This window comes from Microcebus murinus, chromosome 17 (genome assembly GCF_040939455.1).
Source record: "Microcebus murinus isolate Inina chromosome 17, M.murinus_Inina_mat1.0, whole genome shotgun sequence".
NCBI classification, from domain to species: Eukaryota; Metazoa; Chordata; class Mammalia; order Primates; family Cheirogaleidae; genus Microcebus; species Microcebus murinus.
In genome coordinates this window covers 22,916,234-22,932,273 of record NC_134120.1, presented here as the reverse complement: position 1 = coordinate 22,932,273, position 16,040 = coordinate 22,916,234, and the positions used below count along the sequence as shown (strand labels likewise).

The 16,040-nt window shown below is 47.1% G+C and overlaps 1 protein-coding gene and 1 non-coding gene across 2 annotated transcripts in view; one reads left to right on the top strand and one right to left on the bottom strand.

Annotated features, from left to right (window-relative positions):
- Nucleotides 1-12,681: 12,681 nt before the first annotated feature.
- LOC142861777 (U7 small nuclear RNA) lies at nucleotides 12,682-12,745 on the bottom strand. Its single transcript, XR_012912928.1, has one exon. It is a non-coding gene; the product is annotated as a U7 small nuclear RNA (small nuclear RNA).
- Nucleotides 12,746-15,107: 2,362 nt separating this feature from the next.
- LIPG (lipase G, endothelial type) overlaps nucleotides 15,108-16,040 on the top strand; it is a 30,225-nt gene continuing 29,292 nt past the window's right edge. The window contains exon 1 of the mRNA XM_012769889.3: nucleotides 15,108-15,484. Coding sequence (XP_012625343.1) covers nucleotides 15,388-15,484 — 97 coding nt within the window. The 5' untranslated portion in view covers nucleotides 15,108-15,387. The remainder of the gene's footprint in view (nucleotides 15,485-16,040) is intronic.

Here is a 16,040-nt window from a genome sequence, read left to right as displayed (position 1 = left end):
ATCAGCATATTTTATATTGGACTTTGTAAAAAAGAATTTTTTTGTTGTTGAGACAGAGTCTCACTCTGTTGACCCAGCTAGAGTGCCATGGCGTCAGCCTCGCTCACAGCAACCTCAAACTCCTGGGCTCAAGCGATCCTTCTGCCTCAGCCTCTTGAGTAGCTGGGACTATAGGCATGTGCCACCATGCCTGGCTGATTTTTTCTATTTTTGGTAGAGATGAGGTGTCACTCTTGCTCAGGCTGGTCTTGAACTCCTGGGCTCAAAGGATCTGCCTGTCTCGGCCTCTCACAGTGCTAGGATTACAGGTGTGAGCCACCACGCTCGGCCAAAATTTTTCATCTTTCAGTGTTTTCTTTACCTTTCAATATCTTTACACCACAGAGCAGACAATAAGCAAAAAAAAAAAAAAAAAAAAAAACCCAAAAAACAAAAAAAACAAAAACAAACAAACAAAAAACCAAACCACTGGTAGCAAGTAATGCAGGTAGGTCTTGGCCCCAAACGGGGTGTCCTGAGGAACTTGACCTTGGTGTGTCCGGATTGTCTGGGTTCCAGCAGAGCACCAGAAAAGCCACATCGGAAATCCAGGCAAGAGTTAGTAAGAGCTTTACAAGGGTGAAGAAGGTGGGAATGGAATAGCGAGTGCTGGATGTGTTTAAGTACAGCCCTTCTGACACTGCCTGTTTGGTTCTTAATGGCGACTTACTATGCAGGTCTCCCAGGGAACAGCAGGAAACGGCAAACCCTTACCCTTTTCAAAGTAGCTGTTCTCCTCCATGACCTGACAAAGACAGATGTCAAGTGAGCCCTGCAGGAGTTTGACAGTTTGTCCAAACAACCATTTTTAGTTGAGGCCATAAATTCTTAGGAAAGAGTTTGTCAGCCTGCCATATTAAATCAGTTGGCCAGTGTGAATGAATTTGACCATCTTCTTAGAAAAGAATGTCTCTGGGGATTTTCAGATGAGTGAATATTCAATGCTCTGTCTTTGAGCATTAGCATCCACCTCCCTTGCCCCTTGTAGAACACTCTTAGAGGGATGGCTCCTGGGCCTCCAGGAGAGCCGGGGAGGAAAGTCTTAATCCCCGGGTAGGGATTTACTTTGCTCAGCCTCCCATACAATGCTGCTTTGAGCTTCACTGAGAAATTGGCCTTAGTAGCCAGGAAAAGGGAATTCTTTTTGCAACAATAAGGAAAATGTAATCCCTTACTCCGGGGGCTGCAGTCCCTTTGTTTGCTTCTCAGGATGGTGTGTGGCTGCCTCTCCTTTCTGTTGCCAGGCCTGTCTTTCCCTTACCTCCCAGAGCTGGGGGGATATCTAGCATTATTTTTCTTCACTAGGCTTTCCTAAGGGATCCCATTCTGTTCATTTTCCTGAGACATTTTAATTCCTCATGATGCAAAGTTTGCTTTTATGATTATAGCTCTACTTATTAGGCATAATTTTTACGAGATGTGATTTTTTTTAAGGTCAAATTTAAAAGGACATTTTCATCTTGCCATTAACTGGTATTGGGGGTGTGTATGTGATTTTCCTGGCAGGGTGGTTGTATAATTTCACAGAGAGCTGATGTCTTACCTTTAGGCTACTTTATAGCAGCCCTCTGGATCCTCCCTCTGCTTGTCAGCCCCTGGGACCCACACAGATCTCTACCCTCCTATGTTGGGTAACAAAGACCCCAGAGAATATCAAGATCTTTAAGATACCCAGTCTGTGCTCCCAGCCATAAGATCTTTGGCCATGTATGTGTAGTTCTCATGAAGGAGAAGCTTCATTTCCAGAGAGACACTGTCTTGCACTTAGACTCGGAGAATAGATGCTAAAAAGCATCTTGCTGATCAACTGGTCAACATATTAATACTTCCCTCCTGATTCCCCTGTACAATTCATCCAAAGCAGCTAGAGTAGTTTATTTGTTTCAAATGTTTAAATTATTACAAAAGCTTTGTATGTGTTTTGTAGCAATTAGATATAACACATAAGCAGGGGCCAGGCGTGGTGGCTCATACCTGTAATCCTAGCACTTTGGGAGGCCCAAAGTGGATTGCTGGAGCTCAAGGAATTGGAGACTAGCCTGAGCAAGAGTGAGACCCTGTCTCTACTAAAAATAGAAAGAAATTAGCTAGACAACTAAAAATATATAGAAAAAATTAGCCAGGCATGGTGGCACATGCCTGTAGTCCCAGCTACTTGGGAGACTGAGGCAGGGTAGTTTGAGCCAAGGAGTTGTGGTTGCTGTGAGCTAGGCTGATGCCATGGTACTATAGCCTGGGCAACAGAAGTGAGACTCTGTCTCAAAATAAATAAATAGAAAAACTTTTTTTTCAGGGAAGATGGACCTTGATGAAAAACAGTTTATACTTTGAAATAATTTCAAACTTACAGAAAAGTTGTGAGAATACAATGAACTCCAGTACGCTCGTTACTTAGATTCACCAGTTTTTATCATTTTGCCATATTTCTCATGTAATATGAGAAATATGTACATATATATTATGTGTGTATATTTATGTATATTCACACATTATATATGCCTAAATATATATATATTAGTTTTATATGAATCATTTTATAGTAAGTTGCAGACATTATCCTCTTTGTGTCTAAATAGTTTACAGGCATGATGGCTCACGCCTGTAATCCTAGCACTTTGGGAGGTTGAGGGAGGAGGATCACTTGATGCCAAGAGTTTAAGACCACCCTGAGCAACATAGGAAGACCATATCCTACAAAACATTAAAAAGTTAGCTGGGGGCGACTTCTGGGGCCCCCCTCTCTTGGGGCCCCAGAACCTCGTCCAAATTAAAAAAAAAAATAAAAAAAAAAAAAAAAAAAAATAAAATAAAAAAAAAAAAAAAAAAAAAAAAAAGTTAGCTGGGTGTGGTGGTGGTGCGCCTGTAGTCCCAGCTGCTCAGGTGGCTGAGGCAGGAGGATCACTTGAGCCCAGGAGTTTGAGGTTGCTGTGAGCTATGGTTGGGCCACCACACTGCAGCCTTGGCAACAGAGTAAGACCCTGTCTCAGGGAAAAAAAAAAAAAAAGTTTAGTGTGTATTTCCTAAGAACAGGGTAATTCCCTTTCATAATCATAGTTATCAAAATCAGGAAATTTAACATTTGCTGTAATACTCTTATCTAATCTACAGACCATATTTTACTTCCACCAATTATCCCAATAACACCTTTTATAAAATTTTTTTTGGACCATGAACCAAACTCAGAATCAGACTTATTATTTAGTTGTCGAGTCTATTCTTTAGTCAGGAACAATTTGGCGCTGTTTGTAAAAAGAGCTTTCTCTCATCAACTAGGGCTATTTTGTTTTCCAAAATACAGTTTCTAAAATGGCAGGATAAATGTAATCTTTAAAATATATAAATTACATTCTATAACACTCCCCTCTTCCCTTGAAAGCACCTCCCAGGTTAAAATCCTTGAAAGATCTCCCTTTTCTCTCAGAATAAAGCCCAATCTCTTTACTGTGACATGCAAGGGTGACCTAGCCCCAGTCTTCATTTCCTGCCATTTTTGTCCCCACCGACTTTGCTCTAGCCACATGGGTTCCTTGCTGCTTCAGGGATATAAGGAACGTATTTGTGCCTTGACGCCTTTGCCCTTGCAATTACCCATGCCTGACATGATTTGCAGTTTGATCATCACCTGTGGGCCCCTTCCAGGAGTCCTCAGACCACCTCTGCCACCCAGTCTCCAGAAACTCCTAGAATAATATTCTAGAATAATTCCTTGTTCATAATATAGTGCTCAATAAGTATTTGTTGAATCAATGATATACACAAGGGAGAATTCTATGGACAAAAATCCCAGGCTTGCTGTAGGGAACCCCTGGCACTAACCGCATTTCTCCATGACCACAGCTCTGATGGGCGGTCCCCCACTCTGTGATTTCAGGTCTCACTAAGCTCTGGTAGCCTCATTTCCTCCTTTCTGTCTCTATGCAAGGGGAGGTAACCCACACTTGTTTGTTTGATCCCTTAACTATCTCTATGCCTCTGCCAGGACACCCTTCATTAAGACTTTTTTTATTTGAACCATCTGGGGAGAATTCTGTTTCCGGCTGGGATCCCAAATGACGGATAGGGTCAGGAGTGACCCCCAAGCCCCAGCAACAAATCAAAGTTCAGCCCCATGAGCATCATCTTAAATGTGCAGTCACCCACTTCCCAGCCTTCTCTTCTGCACACTAGTTCAATTTCCTTTCAACATCATATTAACTCCATTATATTAGCATGTATTAAAGAGTTGATTTGTTTTACATACCCAGTGACAAATGCTCTTCCGAAAACATAAAGAGGAGTATGAGACTAGGATCAACGTGCCTTTGTAGAGTTGGCAATGCAATAAGATACAATTTGTGCCTGGATATCTACCTCCGTGTCTAAAATTCCACCACCGACCAACTACGTTAGAGTTGCCTCCTTCTACGTCTGGAGTCTGAGAGAAGATAAGCCGGGCCCGTGACAAAGGGGAAGAGATGAGACTGGAACTAACATTCAGCGAGCACCTGCTTGTATCCTGAGTGCCATGTGTGCTTCCTCCCACGTATTCCACACAACAGCTTTGTAAGGTAGATGACACTCATGGTCCTACTGCCAATAGGTTGGCGAGGTTGCCTTCCATGTAGGGCTAAGTTGCATTGGGCCTGCCTGTCATGATGGAAGATTCCAGAAAGAGCATACTCAAATTATGGGAAAATTTGTCTTGGATATTGCCAAGGGCTAGACCAGAAGGATACACTAATCCTATTTACAAAACACTTCATTTGAAGGACACATTCCTGGTGTGGGGTGGCTCAGTGACACCATACGCCACTAGATGGCACCAGGAGAAGCTTTTCTCCATCATTTTGTGGGTAAAGGGTGCACGTGGCTTCCTGTCCTTGCTTCCCAGGGTGGCAAATGAGGAAGAGTCCCAGCAGGCGGGTACCACAGAGATCATCTCAGGGTCTTTCGGCCACCGCATCTCTGAAGTGGGCATTTCTGTTCTTATTATACAGGCGAGGAAAATGCAGATTAGCAAGATTAAGTAATTGCCTGAGGGCACTTGGGTATAAAGGGGTAGAGAAAGGATTCCAGACCCGGCGTGCCATATTTGAAGCTCATAAGCACTGCGTTACATTGCGGTAAACTGGGGTGTTTGGCCAGGAGCAGAGGAGATGGTCTTCTGGAACTTGGATCATCCCGTGGGTGAGGGTGCAGAACTAAATTTAGGTGGGCATTATCAGGAGTAGATTTAACTTCAAATAAAGGATTTCTGGCATTTACAGGGACCTGAATAGAATGAGCTATCTGCCTCCTGAAGTGGTCAGTTCCTTTATCACATGGGTTCAACTGGCATCCATGGTGGGATGACCCCCACCCAGGACACTGGTGGGGATTCCACCCCTGGATCTGCTGGATTTAGGATCTTCTCAGAAATAGAGAGTCCGTGTTTCTTTCTTTCTTTCTTTTTTTTTTTTTAACAGAGTCCCACTTTGTTGCCCAGGCTAGAGTGAGTGCCATGGCATCAGCCTAGCTCACAGCAACCTCAAACTCCTGGGCTCAAGCAATCCTGCTGCCTCAGCCTCCCGAGTAGCTGGGACTACAGGCATGTGCCACCATGCCTGGCTAATTTTTTCTATATATATGTTAGTTGGCCAATTAATTTCTTTCTATTTATAGTAGAGACGGGGTCTCGCTCTTGCTCAGGCTGGTTTCGAACTCCTGACCTTGAGCAATCTGCCTGCCTTGGCCTCCCAGAGTGCTAGGATTACAGGCCCGGCCAAGAGTCTGTGTTTCTTAGAGGATATTTAGGAAGGGCATCGCAAAACCCATCAGCCAAGTACAGGAAATATCCTGGAGGAAGTTGAATTTCACCCTACTTGGGAATCTATCCAGGCCTGAAGCCCCTCTAGAGAGGCCCCCAGAATTCTCCCCTTTTTGCCACTGTGAGTCTGCTGAGTAGTAAAGTTCAAGGTGATGGCAGCAGTTATTCCTACGTGGAAGTGCCCTCTGAGGGCTCCAAAGAAACTTTTCTTAAAGTTTTATTATCCTGACTGTGCAGATAAGGAGGCTGACCAACCCGGGTAGAGAAAGCGGTGGCCACTGCCCGGTATCTCTTGGCAAGTCACAGTCAATTCTTTCCTGCTCACATCAGCTGGGTTGCAACAGCTCCCGGTTATAATGTATCCGAGCTGGTCACCCGATGGTGGAGCCATGTCCATTTGGAGGCCCCAGACCAATGAGCTGAAGTGAACGCCTCACCCCACTATTTACTGCCCCTAGAACAAATTCCTTGTCTCGCCGATAATTCTTTTGTGCGTAGATGAAACTTTATCAGTTCTGGGACAGCGTGTGTGACTTTGCATGGATGAGAAAGCTCTATTTATTTATTTATTTGGCTGAATTGAATTACTATTGTTTTTTTCCATGAGTTTCTGACTTAAAGTCAGACAGACCCAAGTGCAAGCTTCTGTGTCGTCATATTAATCCTGCTGAATGCATTTGGAGCTGGAGTCCTGTGGAAGGCAAGGGCCTAGAGGTCAAAGCTGTCCTTCTGAATCCCAGTTTGGCTGATGCATGCTTAATGCTTTGCTACTTGTTTGTATGCTCCCGGGCAGAAATGGAATTTGAGGGAAACGGGGAGAGAGAGTGTGTGTGTGCGTGCGTATGCATGTCCTATGGAAATTGAGATTGGGCCCTCACTTTCTTGTCTTTTCTGCCACTGTACCAGCCAGCCTGGTTTGTTCACTCTCTCCCTTGTGCCTCTGGGCCTTTCTGTCTGTTGATACTATGGCCTGGAAAGCCTTGTCCATTTTTCTCATTTAATGAACAGAACACCCACTAGGAGTGGGGACACCTGGCTCCAGCCCTGACTTTGGCCTTGACGTACTGGGGTAATACTGTTCTAAGCAACTGGCCTCTTTGAGCACCCATTCCTGATGTGTGGCAGGAAATATTTGTTGGCTCCAACTGAACCCACTTGAACCATGGGAAGATCTGCCTGAACCACCACCCTGCTGGGTAGCTGGAGAGATTAAGTGACATTAACAGAAGTTAAGACAAGATTCTTTTTCCACTTCTCTCTCTCTTTAGTGCCCAGGCCAGAGCCTTCTGAGATACTCCAACAAACGGCCACTACTCCCCTCTGATTTGTCACTTCTTTAGCCTTTTGCTGCTTTGTTTATTCATGATCTATTTTAATATTGTGCTCTATCCACTCTTCTTGTCCATCAGCTCTTTTTCTGCCCTTTAGAATTCTTTCAATGGCTAGTGCGCTGCCTCCATCGCAACTGGAATCCGTATGTCTTTGTGGGATGATTGCTTAATTGAAGCTGGGACACATGGAAGGAGACTTAGTCTAAAGGGACCACCCAATGCAAGGACCTTAGGTTTGAGATCATGTTATGCCCTCTTTCATGGTGGAATGAAGAATGAATAACACAGTCCAAATGAATAATTCAGTGTGTCATGAGTTGGAAAAGGGGAGAACAAGAGGGTATCTATACATGTCATTTCCAATCATCTTGACTTGAATCGCCTGGTTTTATTTGGTTGCACAATGAAAGCTGGGGAAATGGTCAAACTTATTATTTGGGTCTTTGAGACAAAGTAACGAGATGATTGACTTGTCTGTTCTGCTCAGCAGAATTTGCTGGCCCCGGAAGGCACAACCAGTAACGGCACTGAGGCAAATGGGATCATACCCCGGTAGGAAACAGCAACGTAACAGCATCTTTATTTTTGCCTTATTAGTGTAACCTTGCTCACAAAGAAACAAGGACGAGAAAGGACTTAGAGAGGAGAGGGGAAAAGGAAAGAAAGATGGTGAGTAAGGGCCAGGAGGAAGCAGCAATGGCTGGGGGTATTCAAAGTGCCCATGGCAGGACCATGAGCAGGTGACCTCTCGTCACCTGCTGGGGAGGACCCGCCAGCCTCTCCTGTTCTCCCAGCTCTTCCTCCAGAGTGGGGTCGTGTCTACTTCCCACCCTTTCCCCAGCAGGTAGCCGAGTTCCCCTCAACTCTGCCTTTGCACAAGCCTGGGCTCAGAGACTCCCTTGAACCCTGGTGTGTTTGTTAGTTCTCCAGAGACACAGAACCACCAAAATGTGTAGCTGCAGTGAGAGAGTTTCATTTTAAGGTGTTGGCTCCCATGATCGTGGAGGCTGGTCAATCCAAAATCTTGCAGGGTAGGGCTGGCAGCCTGGAGACCCAGGGGAGAGTTGCAGTTCCCGTCCAGAGACAGTCTGGTGGCAGAAGTCCCTCATTTCCTGAGGGGGCCAACCTTTTTTCCATTAGGCCTTCAACTGATTGGATGCAGCCCACCCACACTATGCAGAGTCATCTGCTTTACTCAAAGTCTGCTGATTTGAATGTTAATCTCATCCAAAAAATACCTTCCCAGACACAGCCTAGAATACTGTTTGATCAACTGTCTGAGTACCGTAGCCCAGCCAAGTTGACCTACAAAATTAACAATTGCACCTGGGAAGGGAAGATGGCTCCATGGCAGAGCTGATATTGGAGGGAGGGCAGCGGCTACTGCTTCCCCCTCCTTCTGCCTTTGTAACATTATTTATTTATTTATACTTTCAAACAGGAATACAGGCACATAGAAAACAGCTCAAAAGGTCTAGAAAGGCATACAGTGAAAAGTGAGTCTCCCTCCCACTCCTAACCTGTTTCTTGGGAATTCTTTCAGAGATAGTATAGCAATCTATAAGCATTTTCCCTCTAAAAGCTTAAAGGGTAACAAACTCCACACATGCTTCATGTGCTTTTCTTTTCTTTTTTTTTTTTTGAGACAGAGTCTCGCTTTGCTGCCCAGGCTAGAGTGCCGTGGCATCAGCCTAGCTGACAGCAACCTCAAACTCCTGGGCTCAAGCGAGCCTCCTGCCTCAGCCTCCCGAGTAGCTGGGACTAGCATGCGCCACCATGCCCGGCTAATTTTTTCTATATGTATTATTTGGCCAATTAATTTCTTTCTATTTATAGTAGAGATGGGGTCTCACTCTTGCTGAGGCTGATTTTGAACTCCTGACCTCGAGCAAATCCGCCCGCCTCGGCCTCCCAGAGAGCTAGGATTACAGGCGTGAGCCACCTCGCCCGGCCTTCATGTGCTTTTCTATACCTCACTTTTTCTTTTTTACTTAGCAAGAAACATTAAGAGTTTTTCCTATAACAGCCTATGTTAATCTACCACATTCTTTTTAATGGCCCGGTGATGTTGCCCAGTGTGTTTAAGCATTGTCCTAGTGATGCAGTGCCAGGTTGTCTCCAACCTGCTGCTCCTGTGAACCTCGCTGCAACGAATGTGCTTACACGTCTGGTGTTACAGCGGCCTTTTTCTTGCATACACCCATAACTTCCCGAATGCATCCTTCAGATGAGCTCACTGATATTTTTCTGACTTATTCTCTTTCCCTCCAGGTCACTCTTTTTTTTTTTTTTTTTGAGACAGAGTCTCACTCTGTTGCCCAGGCTAGAGTGCTATGGCATCAGCCTAGCTCACAGCAACCTCCTACTCCTTGGCTCAAGCAATCCTACTGCCTCAGTCTCCTGAGTAGCTGGGACTATAGGCATGTGCCACCGTTCCTGGCTAATTTTTTCTATTTTTAGTTGTTTGGCTAATTTCTTTCTGTTTATAGTAGAGACAGGGTCTCTCTCTTGCTCAGGCTGGTCTTGAACTCCTGAGCTCAAGCAATCATCCTGCCTAGGCCTCCCAGAATGCTAGGATTACAGGCGTGAGCCACCTCGCCTGGCCTCTCCAGGTCACTCTTGCCTTCATTCGACCTTTCTATGCCTAGTGACTCCCTCTCTTGCAGGCTAACGTGCTCCCTCCTGTAAGTAATTCATCTCCCTCTGGTTTTCCAAGACTCGCCCCAACCCAGACAGTGTTGCCTGTGTGTCTTTATCCCACCTCAATCATGGTTCTTCAAATTCAGCTGGGCCCACTCATTGTTACAGATAGCCTGTGTATTTTTCTAAGCTTATTTCGGAGGCAGCGGCATTCAAATTCAAATTTCTCCTGACACTTGGCTGCAGTCAAAGTGACCAAGTAGCATAAATTGTAGCCAGACAGGTCTCACAATCCTCTTGCCTGGTGGAGGGTTTCATTGACTGCAAATCCTATCACAAGGCTGGTGGACATCCTCATCGCTCTTTAATAAATTTTTATTTATTTATTAAAAAAAAATAGAGGGGGCAGTCTTGCTCTCTTGCTCAGGCTGGTCTCAAACTCCTGAGCTCAAACAATCTGCCTGCCTCAGCCTCCCAGAGTGCTATGATTACAGGTGTGATCCACCACACCCAGCCCCTCCCGTAAATTTTTTTAATCTAAAATTTTGAATTAACTTTTGCCTTACAGAAAAATTGCAAAAATAGTACAGCGAGCTCTGTATACCCTTCACTGGCTTCCCCTGATGTTAACAGCCTACATAACTACTGTATGAAGAACAAAACTAGAAGTTCCGCATAAGTACAAAACTATTAATGAAACTACAGAACTTATTTGGAGTTTAGTATTTTTAAACACCTTTTATTTTGAACTTATTTTAGGCTTCCAGAAAAGCCTTAATTTCTCTTAAAGTTTCTGTGCTTTCTACCACTTGCATGCTTTTTTCAAAAGATAAAAGAACACGTAAACAAGTAACAGAGGGGTCTGGCATGTTGGCTCATGCCTATAATCCTAGCACTCTGGGAGGCCCAGGCGGGCAGATCACTCAAGGTCAGGAATTCGAAACCAGCCTGAGCAAGAGTGAGATCTCATCTCTACTAAAAATAGAAAGAAATTAGCTGGACAACTAAAACTATCTAGAAAAATTTAGCCAGGCATGGTGGCGCATGCCTGTAGTCCCAGCTACTCCGGAGGCTGAGGCAGCAGGATTGCTTGAGCCCAGGAGTTTGAGGTTGCTGTGAGCTAGGCTGAAGCCATGACACTCTAGCCCAGGCAACAAAGTGAGACTCTGTCTCAAAAAAAACCAAAAAAAAGTAACAGAGAAGTAGTAATGGAAAAACTCGAAACTGGCCTCTGGTTTTCACTTGTATTTTAATCATATTTCTACATTATCTTTTTTTTAAGACAGAGTCTCACTTTGTTGCCCAGGCTAGAGTGAGTGCCATGGCGTCAGCCTAGTTCACAGCAACCTCAAACTCCTGGGCTCAAGCGATCCTTCTGCCACAGCCTCCAGAGTAGCTGGGACTATAGGCATGTGCCACCATGACTGGCTAATTTTTCTATATATTTTTAGTTGGTCAATTAATTTCTTTCTATTTTTAGTAGAGATGGGGTCTTGCTCTTTCTCAGGCTGGTTTTGAACTCCTGACCTTGAGCAATCCACCCACCTTGGCCTCCCAGAGTGCTAGGATTACAGGTGTGAGGCACTGTGCCCAGCCCAACACAATGTTTTAATCCTGGTGGATGTTCATGTAAGTGAAAACTTTTGTTTACTATTATCTAAGTCTAGAATGTAGATGTTGTTAATGGTTGTGCAGGTTGTGTATTGTCTAACATATAGGGGAGGCTATTCTCATCATAGAAATTGCAGATTTCAATACATTTCTATTTCAATAGATATCTGGGAACTCCTATATACCAGCCTTTTGGCACTTTTAACTTTCTATATTGTGTCTATGAGTGTGCAGGGATGGCCTCCAGAACATTCCTTGGGGGTGTTCGGCCCACTGTTTTCCCTCTGGTAGCTACTCAATAAGCATCTGGTGATTAAGTCATTTTCTTAGTTGTAAGCAATACTAAGAAGATGTTGGATAGCAGCTGGAATCTCTGCAGGACTGAAGAACCATGCTTGGAGGGCACACTCAGGCAGACAGCAATGCCCCAAATCTCACTGCACACTAGTCTGCTGGAGACTACGCCATTCTGCCCCAGCGCACCAGAGCTGGCTGCCCATTGGCAGAGTGTGTATGTGTGGGTAGCCTCCCTAGCTTCCAGTTCAGAGTTTGATTGACTAGATTTGCTTGTTTATTTATTTATTATTACTTTTCTCCATGGTGTTACTGACGCCTAATATTTATTTATTTTTGAGACAAGGTCTCCCTCTGTCGCCCAGGCTGGAGTACTGTGATACAATCATAGCTCACTGTAACCTTGGACTGTAGCTCCTGGACTCAGGGAGATCCTACTTCAGTTTCCTAGTAGGCGAGGACTATTGGTGAGTGCCACCACATCCAGCTAATTTTTTTCGTAGGGATGGGGAGGGAGGATATCTCACTATGTTGCCCAGGATAGATTTGAACTCATGGCCTCAAGTGAACCTCTGCCTTGGCCTCCCAAAGTGCTGGAATTACTGGCATAAACCACTGCACCAGGGGTGATTGACTGAGTTTAAATTGTGAATGCTAGCTGCAAGGGAAGCTGGGAAAGTGTTTGCTTTTGCGCTTGGGTAGTAGAAAGTGGGCTCTTATCATAAGAGAGAGATTCATTCCTTTAACACAGGAAGGGTGTTTAGATGCTGTGCTGACAAAAAGTACGACTAGAGTTCTTTACTATGGTAGCTGGAGACCTTGAAATTTTGACTGTAATACAACAGAAGTTTCCACTGAGACTCCTCAGCTGGAATTCCTCCACACAGGAGGCTCCTCGGATCTCTTTGTTATTCTTCTGGGAAGTATGAAGCAGAACAATTGATGCTATAATTTTTTAATTAAAATTTTTTTAATTTAAGTTTAAATTTTTTGGTGATGTCACCAGAAAACCTGCTAGACAAATTCTAAAAGAACCATAATTCTAATGTTATACATTCTAATGCATGATTATAATTTCATTATGTCCTTTGAAAGTTCTCACATGACATTTTAATATGAAGACACAGGAGGGCACTCTAACCACCTAGCAATCAAAGTTCAATGGTTTCATAGCCTTGGCAGTTACAAAATGGATGTTGATTTTATTGAACCTGTTTTTATATTTTTTAAAGCAGGATAACCAATTTTGCAGGAATATCATATAAAGATAACCTGCAAAATACCCTACCCACCCTAGCCATCTCACTGGTGACAAAGGTTCCCAAGACACACCCTCCACATTGTCCAGTTAATGTTCTAGGAACCATGGCTGTGAGCAACTCCTCAGAACAGGCAAGTGGATTTTTTTTTTTTTTTTGAGACAGGGTCTTGCTCTGTCACCCAGGCTGGAGTGCAGTGGCATCATCCTAGCTCACTGCAGCCTCAAACTCCCAGGCTCAGGCAAGCCTCCAGCCTCAGACTCCCAAGTAACTGGGACTACAGGCGCTTATAAGGACACCAGGCTAACTTTTTGATTTTTTTAGAGATGGGGTGTCTGACTATGTTGCTCAGGCTGAGCTCAAACTCCTGTCCTCAAGCGATCCTCCCGCCTTGGCCTCCCAAAGTGCTAGGAGCCACAACACTCAGGCAGGGAATGGGATTTTTTCTTTTAAATCTCAGCTTACTCCCTGCTTCAGCCACTAAGGAGATGGAGACAAGGTTGCCAAGGGCTTATATTTAGAGGTCAAGTGGCCAAATTAAACCTAGAGCAGAAGCGGGAGACCTGTTGTGAGACTTTCTTCAAACATGCAGCCTGTCCCCACGACTGTTTTCCCATCTGTAAAATGGGGATACTACCTGACTTGTCTGTATAGTTTGCCAGGGAAGAGGGAGAGCGAGAGGGGGACAGCAGCAACATTTCTGGGTGTGACATTTACCATCCCAGAGCACTGAGTTTTATACTAAAATATAAAGCCAGTCTGCCTCTCGCGAATGACTGACAGCACACAGGAGGGAGAAAGCGCGCTGCGCCGGCAGCGGCAGTAACAAAAGTAACAAGGTAGGTTGGAACCCGACTTGCTGGCTCCTGATCGATTTCTCAGGTCTCTCAAGCCGGAGCCCCGACACTAGGGAGGAAGGGGCGCGGGCCTGCTGCTGGGGTTTCCCTAGCGAGGCAAGAGCAGGACCTGTTCCCGGCGACCGCGGGGTTACTCGCGGTCAAGGTTGCCGCCTTGCGGAGCCAGCTCTCCCGGCTGGAGCGAGGCTGGATGGCGGTGTGCAGCCCTGCGTGGCGCGTCCCACCTCTCCCGCGGGCCCAGCGTCCCCACTGGCTGCTGGCGCAGCCGCCCCGCCGCTGTCCCGGGCTCAGCCCCAGCTCCCCAGCGCCAGACGCAGGCCGGGCCAAGGCCTCGTGCGCTCGCCGCTTTCTGCCCCGCGACCTGGATCAATAGAGGGAAGGACAGGAGGGGGAAGTGATGGAGAGAAGCGAGGGGGAAGGTGCTTGATTCCGCTCACCCCGTAGTTACCGCGCGTCGGCCGAGACTGGGCACGGGCCACGGTCTTAGCCCCCCAAGCTCGCCCACCGTTCCCTTTGGGGAGGGTCGCCCGTTCCCCTCAGTCCTCCACCCCACAGTGGGAGGACGCTCGCCACGTGCCGGGAGCCGCACTGCCTGAACTCTTAATTTTTCCAACATCCCTAAGCGGCGGGGACTGTTATCACCGACGCATGCGGTCGGGGGAACGGCCCTGGAGAAATTGGGGGGCTCGCCCGGAGTTTTGCAGCTAGCTGCGGAGCGAGGACTACGAGCGGGTCTGTGCGACCCTGTGGCGCCGGCCACAGCCCCCAGCCTCTCAGCTCCGCCGGGTTATTGTCCAGTCGCCCTGACGGCACCTGTTGCTGTCCTCGCTGGGCAAGAAGGGAGCGAGAAGAGAAGGACCAAGAGGATGACCGGGTGGCTTTCCCCGAGCCGCCCCGGGCGCGGAGAGCCCATTCTTGGAGCGAGGGTAGCTTTGCACCTCGGAGAGGGTGACCTCCCCTCTCCAGGAATCTGGTCCCGGGGGACGCAGAGTTTCGGGGAAGTGCCCCTTGAGGATCTGGGGGTCCAGGGCAGGGCCCTGGGAGGAAGCGGAGGTGGCCGGAGTCGCGGCCGCGGGACAGCAGGCTGGGAACGCGCGGCTGAGCGTGCGGGTCCACGCGGTGACTGTGCGGCGCTTTCATTCAAACTTTGGGCAGTCTGGGTTCAGACGACAGCGAAGGTGTGACCAATCAGATTCCGGAGACGGGAATAAATTATGCAAATCACCATCTGGCGATGGGTCAGATGACTCCAATACTTTCAAAAACTACTTCGCCGGGAGCTCGCGGTGTGACAGCGGCGAGCGCTGGCTTCCCGGAGGCGCGCGGCGAGGGCAGACCTGGTTCCGGCCCAAGCCCGGTCCCACTCGCCCCCTCCCACCGCCCGCGGCTCGGCGCAGCCGGGTTCTCAGCTTCCACCTTCTCCTCCTCATCTGTCCAGCCCAGCACGCTCCGGCCCAGCGAGGGCTGCCCACTGCTGGTCCTACCGGCTCGGATTGCTGGAAACACCAAGAGGGTTTATTTTTTGTTTTTTTAAAATTCCTGTTCCAGGGGAGGGGGTGTGGCTGGGAAGGATGAGAAACTGTGTTCCTCTGCTCTGTTTCTGGAGCGCCTATTGTTGCTTTGCCGCGGGAAGCCCCGCACCCCTTGGTCCAGAGGGACAGCTGGAAGGTAACGTGCATTTATTTGTATTACCCCCCACTTCTTTTCTGTGCTGGGGCCCCCTCTGTCTTGCGTGCTCTTCTTCAGTCCGTCCTTGTTTCCAGGAAATCCTCCTTCCTTTCCCACTGTGCTGGCCACTTTCTCCCCCTAATCCGCCTTGGAGTCCGCTTGTTTCTCGAGGCTTCTGATGAGGGCATCCCCCGGCCAGTCATGCCAGAGCCACCAGGCAGGAAGGTGCACTGGCTCGGGCCCTCTCTCCTGCCCCCAACCTCTTCCATTATAGGGGCCGTTAATGGGTGCTGTCCAGCCTGCCGGGGTGCCTGCCAGCAGCTCTGAAACCTTGTCTTCATCTTCGAACCTGGAGGTTTGCAAGGCAAGAAGGTTGTTAGAAAGAGCTGTCTCCTGGTGCCCCTCCATTTAATCTCCGTGTGGATGCCATGAAAGTGAAGGTGGCGGGGTGGCTGGCTTTGGTTTGATTAGTACTTGAAGGGAGTGTCTATCTGGTGGGCCTCTTGTGCCAAGAAGCTGCCAGGCTTATTCCTCCAGGTTGCCAGCCTCTTCCTCC